Genomic DNA, 8436 nt, shown 5'->3' on the forward strand with positions numbered 1-8436 from the left:
ATTTCAATTTTTCCCTACCCAGTCCGGCCCAGCCCACCCGCAAGACACCCCTAGGTCGCACAAAGACATTTTTCCGATTGCCCCAGGTTCTCCTTCCGTTAGACTTCTCGCATTGAATATTTTAATTATCAAAATCCATGCTACTTTAGAAAAATCCAGAAACACATCATGGACACGTTTTAAGAAATAAAAAAGAAGAAACAATTTTAAAAATAAATTAAAAAAAGATCAAGACGCCCATGTCCAAGTGGACCCCACTCACGTGCCAACATCATCATCATTACTTACTCTTCCCCACCTTTGTCTCGCCCACTATATAAACCTTCTCCATTTCTCTTCCCCTCTCCTCATCCAACGTAATTTCTGTCTTCTAAATTTCTATAAATTCTCTTAAATTCATTTTTCCTTTTTACTATATATTTTTTTTTAAAAATGGATCAAGTGAGTTCAAAAAAACGAGTTCGAGATAACTCGGCCGAGTTAGAGATCAACTCACCGGAGGTAAAGCGACTCAGAGAAGATCTGTTGGACGATTTATACGATCCCTCCGAGTTTTGTAGTTCAAATCATGATCTCGACTCGTTCATGAAAAGCTTCGAAGATGAAATCACGACTTCGCCGGAACCGGCGACGGCCAGAGTTTCGTCGGATTCCGGGGAGTCTCAGCCGGAGTTAGGGTATCTTCTGGAAGCTTCGGATGATGAGCTTGGGCTACCTCCGGCGACTGAGTCGGAAACTGAGTTGGTCGGAGTTTGTTCTGAGTCGGCGGAACTCAGTAACGAGTTGCTAGGATTTGATGGGGAAATTCCGGGTTATGACCCGTTTGATTTGGGAATTGTTGAGTCGGAGCAATATAGTGCTAATGTTATTGGGGAATATGTGGGGTTAGATGGGTTGTTTGATCATTCGGATCTGGGTTTTGGGTCGGGTGATTTTCTTTGGAGACCCGAGACTTTACCCGCTCAATAGCAGAAAGCTCTAGTCAAAGATATTGTAAAGGTTTTATTTTTTTTCTTTTTATATCCTATTATTATTTGATTAAATTGAAAGGGAGAAAGAATTATGAAACTCGGATGGTAAATTAACAGTTAGTGGACTCAACAATGTATTTAAGCAAATTTCTGAATTGCTGATAAGTAATGAGTTATGAAATTTAATTAGTAGGAATATAATTTATAACAATATACCCAGTAGAGTAGAAATATAATTTGTTCCAGAAAATTAGTTAAATAATTAAACTATTCAAGATATATTTGAACTTCTAACATGAAATTCAAAGTAATATGGCTCAATAGATTTGGGACCCACATATATTTAGATTTTTTTTTGGCAAATACACGTTTAGCCATGGATTTTATTTACATTTTGGCAAATTTCCAAAACCCAAAATTCAAATCCCAATTTTGGCCTAAAATATCACTATTATATTTTTTTAAAATTGCCCCAAACTTTTGTATTTAATAAAAGAGACCAACATTTATTATTTTGTAACAATGTTGTTTCGTCTTCTAGTCATCTGATAGTTTATTATGTAGTACATTATAAAAATAATAATTTTGTACCAAATTAATTTATGTTCAGGATTATAGTTTGCGATAATATAATAAATGTTATTGATAAAGACATTATTGGGTATTTGTGATAGTTTTTAGAACTTGTGGTTATAAGTCATGTTTTATATTTTTTCAAAAAAAAAAAGTGATATATGTTTTGAAAATTTATATCCAAACACATTTTCATCTTCAAATAAGATTTCACCCAAATCAAATTTTTCAAAACAAATTCGAAAATTTGTAGCTACAGCACGATATATTAAGTTACCATTATGTGCGGGGTCGTGATAAGAGGGAAGGGCCATATATTAATCCTTCTAAAGATTAATTTTTTAAAATATTTTTTTCCATGATCAAATAGAAATAGTTAATTAAGAAAAGTCGAGTTAAATTTGAAATTTAAAATGTGATAAAAATGAATATTAAAGGAGTGATTTTATTTTGTGTCTCACACAATTGATAACTCACATAATTTATATTAATTGTATGAGGAATCTTTTTATCTCACATATTTGTAGACCCATATTTTACGCATCTGGATTTACAAAATTCTGGAACCACTCAGTTATGAGGTAAAAAAGAATCCTTGAAAACTACTATCTGTGTGAGACACAAAATAAAAATTTTCATTTTAAAGATAATGAATGCACGCAATAAAGAAAAAGTCAGAACCAACAAGATAGTTAAATGTACTAACTAATGATAGATAGAAATTTAAATTAATTTATTCGCTCGGTTGAACAACTTATTTAACTTAATTTATTCGCTTAGTTGAACAACTTCAAAGGACAATCCGCTGCAATAAGCTCCGTTATATCTGCTGCGTTCGGAGAAAAGTCGAACTACAATGATTTATATTTTACACAGCTTACCTTACATTTGTGCAAGAGATTATTTTTTCCCGGCTCGTACCCGTGACCATTTGGTCACATATCAACAACTTTACAATTTATGCCAAGGCTCCCTTCCATTTGAAAAAATTCAATCTAATTTTAAAAAGTTAATTCATGATAACAATTATATATTATCTATACTATTATGTAAGCAAAATCTTTCAATACAAAATATTGATTGATTTTATGTTTTTCATAAGTATATTGTATGTTGAATAAAATATTAATTTCAACTAATGGCAAGTCTCTTTTAGTTTCTTTCATAGAGATAGTAATGAATTGCAATTTTATGGGCCTAATGGCTTATGCACAATAATGGGCTTCTGCGAATTACATTGGGCCTAAATGTTGGGTTGGTTATACCTCATAAGCCTGTTTCATCTAGGTGCTTGCCCTTGACAATCACTGAGTGAGCCTGCATTAAAAGGCTTTAGAAAATCTTTTGGTTTTCTCGGTTAAGTTGGCTATTATTTTGGGGCGGATATATATATATATATATATATATATATATAAATCGCTATATGAAATTATCGGCTATTATTATTGGAGCTGACAATTTGAGGAATGGAATTTTCAGCTATTACTGAAATTTGGTAGCGGTTCAATCGATTTTGTAGATTTTTTTGGGTCATTTGCATATATACCAATTTTTGGGTCCACGATTGAATTTATACCCGTATTACACAAAACTTTACAAAGTATACCTGCTCGGATCTGAAGTAGTTCAATCTCTTTTTGCAACTTCAAAAATTAAATCTGAAATTCTCCTTTCTTTCAATTACAACTTTAGAAATTCGAATGTTAAGTAGTTTAATTTTTCAGTACAATTTCAGACAACTTCAGATTCAAAATCTGAAATTTTAAGTAGTTTTTTTTAAAGTAGTTCAATTTTCAATACCACTTTAGACAACTTCAAATTCGAAATCTGAAGTTTTGAAACATAAACGTATTCTTCGAATTTCAACAATCCAAAACACGCAATTCAACACCCAAATATATTCCAAATAAGCTTAAATTTAAAATATAACTTTCAAATATCACGAAGAACAAATACCAATCATCAAATTATAAAAACAATAACAAATTTAACAAACCTATTTTGCTGCTAATAAAAATAAGAAACCCTAAATACAAAGAATAGGAAAGCAACAGTGAAGAAGAAGAGAAAGACGTATGTATCCGAAGTTACTAAACAATTAGGTATCAGTTAAATATTTTTTAATAATAGGTACAAATTCAATCGGTGGCGCAAAATTGAGCACCTCATGTCAAAATTTTCAGTTACTGTACAATCCAATTGTGCCGACCCCATTTATCAGTTAAAATACCATGGTCTAGCCAGTTTTCGGACTAGTCATTCAAAAATAGCCAGTGTTTGCCAAGCCATTGAAAAATAACCACAATTTTGCTGCAACAGAGACTAGTCCAGCATAATATACTGGAGTTCGGTGCACCTGTGTATGAACTTCCAGCATATTATACTGGAACGATATACTTTGCCGGCTCCAGTATAATATACCGAAGACTGGAGCATCGGTGCTCCAAACTCTAGTATATTATGTTGGAGTATTTTTCCAGATTTTGAACAGTGTTTTCGTTCAGATTTATCTTTACATTAAAAGTGGATAAATTTCGATTACTTTTAAAACTGTGAATATTTTTGAATGATCACTTGTAAATCTGGCTATTTTTGAATTTCTCTCTATCATCAATATTTCATTTATTATCTACTAGAGAAATCATTTGGCCCTATGAGCTTAATTTTTTGGGCTCTTTATAGATTTGTTCATATTTATGACTAAGCCATATGTATATGTTCCTTAACACCAATATTCTTAGTCGGATCAAACCATTACTTGAATAATATAGTTCGCTTCAAAGGTAATGCACAGTATTTTAATGGTAGAAAATTGGGAATTTGGATAGAGTTAGGGTTTTTTGAATAATTAAAATTTAGACCTTATTTTGGGTCGGATTTCGACACTAATTACATATTCGGGCTCATGGGTGAATGAGTAATCGAGTTTTGACCGAGCGGGCCTGGGGTCAATTTTTGACTTTTTAGGAAAAATGATAGAAAACCTATAATTAAGCATTGGGTATGAATTCTTTAGCATTTATTGATGTTGTTAAATCAATTTGGACTAGATACGGGTTGTTTGGAGGCGAATTCTAAAGGAAAAGAGGTGTTTGAGGCTTGAGTTGGTCGTGGAAGTTCGAGGTAAGTGTTTGGTCTAACCTTAGCTTGATGGATTAGGAGTTGTGTCCTATTTGCTACGTGTCACTTGTTGAGTACGACGTATAGGCATAGTTACGAGTATCTATACGTTGGTGTCAAGCATGACCGTAAGTCTTGAACTGAAATTGTTGTATTCTTAATAAGTACTACGAATGCCCAAGTTGTTGATTCTTTGTGTTGAGCAATGATTATGATTGTTCTCGTGGAAATTGCTTATGGTTGGGTATTGGTGCTAGTTGAGGTTTCATTGTGAAGTTAGATGTTGGAACAAGTTTGGTTATAACTGATTTACCCTTGCCGGGATAGTGTTGTTTTCTTTATTGTTCCCTTGCCAGGACTCTCTTTGTGATTGGTGTCGAACTGTATATATGGATCGGGTTACACGCAGCAATAATATTATATTTGGATCGGGTTGCAGGCCGCAATAATATTATGTTTAGATCGGGTTGCACGCTGCAACAATAATATAATTGGATCGGGTTGCACGCCGCAACAGTGATAAATGATATGGATAGGGTTGTACGCCGCAACAATATTTTTAAGATTTAGATCGGGTTGCGCTCCGCAACAATAGATAATAAAAGTGTTTATTGACTGATAACGATTTCCTTATTCTTTTGCTGTGAATTTTAGATAGTTCTTGATGCTTTTCTCTTAAATTACTGTTGGTAAATGATATTCCTTGCAGCATGTTCCCCTCCTATATTCAATTGTCTATTTCTGTTTATTTTCCGATGTATATGATATAACTGCACAAGTTTATTTGGTAGTCTGGTCCTAGCCTCGTCACTACTTCGTCGGGGTTAGGCCAGACACTTACCAGCACATGGGGTCGATTATGCTAATACTACACTATGCACTGTGTGCAGATTCTGGAGCGACAACTTTTGGACCATAGCTTTGGGGCCTTCAGTCCAGTCAGAGATCCCGAGGTAGTCCTGCAGGCGTCCGCAGGCCCCGACATTCTCTTCTATCTTTATATTCTGTTTTCATTTACTTCAGAAATAGATTGTATCTTTCTTTCCAGACAATTGTTGTAGTATTCGTAGACGGTCCGTGATATTAGGACAATGGTTCCGGGTAGAGATGTACTTGATATTGTCGTACTTGTTTTTTTTGGCTAAGTTATCAGATTACGTCTTCCGCATGTCTTTATTTATTGTTAATATGTCACTGTTGATCGTATGTTGCTTTAAACTATTAAAAAGGGCTAAATAAAAGAGTTAGTGAATCTATAATACTCGGCTTTCCTAGCTTCCATGAGTAGGCGCCATCATGACTCCCGAGGGTGGGAAATCTGGATTGTGAACATGCAACCATCCTTAAATCCTAAACAGACATTGAAAATTTCAGTCAAAAGATTTTTTTTATAAAAAAACTAACAAGTTCAATATAAAGAGAGAAAAAACTCAAGTCGGGCGGGTGGATGTGGGTGGATATGCAGGACGAATGGACGCGGGTGAAAATACTATGTGGGGCTGGGTGGTTTGAAATTTTGTGGGTTTATACAAAACCCACACCGCACCGCTTACTATTCCCAAATATTGATAAATTTCCTTTTATATTTTCCAGAAACGCCACCATAATGAGAAAACAATTGCACTGACTCTGCCATTAAGTATGCTCCGCAAATGGAACCTTCAACACTAGCTTTATTTCTAATCATCGTTTTCAATGTCCGAAGTTACCTATATTGACAGTTGAAAAGTATTTTAAATTAAAACAAGTCATGTGTGACATACTTATCAAATGGATACATCCATTGATATTGTACCGATCCAGCAATCCTTGCTTCATATGCTAGGTGCACTGACAAATGCTCCATTGAGTCAAAGAATCCAGAGGGAAATATACGTTCTAACTTACATATAATTTATGGGATATCTGCCTCTAATCTCTTCATGTCCTTCGCTCGGAGAACAATTGATGTAAGATCCATAAAAACTAAGCTCAGTTCCGTAAGTGCTGGACACAGATTATTAGGTAATAGCTCACGGAAGGCAATTGGCATTAATCGTTGCATGACCACATGACTATAATGACTTTTTGTTGTAGTTTCCATATATGAAAATTAGTCTAACTTTGAAGTGCTATTTGGTTATTCTTTCAGTCTTCGTCAACAATCTAAAGCCTACTTTTTATGTTATTACCCATAAAAATGAACATTCTAAGTCCAAGTAAATACTTTTAGACCAAAGAGCTTGACTAATTCAATAAAGCATAACTTCATTATAATATTTCAGGTAATAATATGTAATCATGCCAGATATTTACGACAATTCGAAATTTAACTGAGGAGTAGCGTAATTACGAGTTTTTTTTGTGAAATAATCCGTAATTAACTGAATGCACTTCCAAATTATGGGGTTTTCTTCTAAATTATATGAAAAGGGCACCTATGATAGGTATATTAATGGAATGCACTTCCAAATTATCTCATCATCACTTATTTAATCATTTGAAGTTATGGGCATTTTATAGTTCGAACCATTTTTATTGCGTAAATCTATCACGGCAAAAAGATAAATTTCTAGTAATGTATATGTTCAAATGCAGGTGAACTAGGAACATATACAAATGTTACTACAATTTTGAAGGGAATTTGGTGCAAGGATAAGAGTGTCATCATATCAGCAAGAGATATATTTTTTCAATATCTGAAAATAATCTCTTGCACGAAAATCTACTAACATAAAATTGCATATAATAGACTCAATTAGTCTGATTACCTCACCTTTATCAAAGAAAAAAAAATTATAAATACTCCTATATTCTATTTTCAGAAGAAAAAAGAAAAGACAAAAGTTCTTCTACATAAAACCAACACTATATATTAAAGTTCCCAAATAATTGTGTTGCCAACGCTCTGTTTGGAGGTTCCTTGATGAAACTCAATAATTTTTTCGCAATGCAACTCTTTTCCCTGTAATCATATTCAGATAGCCTATAATTTGATTTAATTTCTAAAAGACAATCAATTTCCACATTAGAATTGCAATAATCACAACAAAAGTAGCAAACTTCTTCTTTACCCTCACTGGAATAAGGAGGCAAGGAGTTGGGAGTATGATCATATGACAAGATTAAAAGATTTGTCACCTACATTGTACTCATGTATGATATTAATTCTCTTCGCCACTTCCTTGTAGTGTCTCTTAGTTCCCTAGTGCTTTTCATTTTGGCAATAATTGATATCTTGTTTGTTTGAATTCACCACCCAAAAAGATCTTTAACATGGCGATCAAATACAATGCTCCAAGATGGCCTCCTTCTACCGCTCTCTTCAAAAACTCAAGTGCAACTTCTGGTCTTTCATTTCTCAAGAAGTCATTCTAACAATTACAACCACTGAAATAAAAATCAATATGAATTCATTAAGTATGGAACTCCAAATTATCATTTTAAAAAGTATACATTAAAAAGACAAGGATTAACTAATTCATACCAAACCCTTTATATACATGACTTTTGGATTCCCACACTCTCTGCACTTCTCTAGTAAACTATCTAGCTTCTGCCAATAATGTGTAGGCCGCCAATATTGTTTGGCAAACAGTTCAAGTGATAGATTCTTAAGAACTTGTCGGTCTTGTAACGACCCGGCCGGTCGTTTCATAAGTTACCGCTCTGTTTCCTCCATTTATGCTTCCCTGTGTGTTGTTCAGCTGTATTTCATCATATCACGTTGATTGTATTGTGTTCGGAGTGATCTTAGAGTAGAATGAGACACTTAGTCTCTTTTGAGTAAGTT

At 33.8% G+C, this 8436-nt stretch overlaps 1 protein-coding gene across 1 annotated transcript; it reads left to right on the forward strand.

Moving 5' to 3' along the window:
• The first annotated feature begins 338 nt into the window (after positions 1-338).
• Positions 339-1068, forward strand: LOC104249916 (uncharacterized). The gene has a single exon (XM_009806440.2). The coding sequence runs from the start codon at positions 433-435 to the stop codon at positions 967-969; it is 537 nt and encodes a 178-aa protein (XP_009804742.1). The 5' UTR covers positions 339-432; the 3' UTR covers positions 970-1068.
• The last annotated feature ends 7368 nt before the right edge of the window (positions 1069-8436 follow it).

Source organism: Nicotiana sylvestris, chromosome 10 (genome assembly GCF_000393655.2).
Source record: "Nicotiana sylvestris chromosome 10, ASM39365v2, whole genome shotgun sequence".
Lineage (NCBI taxonomy): Eukaryota > Viridiplantae > Streptophyta > Magnoliopsida > Solanales > Solanaceae > Nicotiana > Nicotiana sylvestris.

Coding starts and splice junctions, on each gene's coding strand:
- LOC104249916 (XM_009806440.2), top strand. CDS start 433: ATGGATCAAGTGAGTTCAAAAAAACGAGTTCGAGATAACTCGGCCGAG.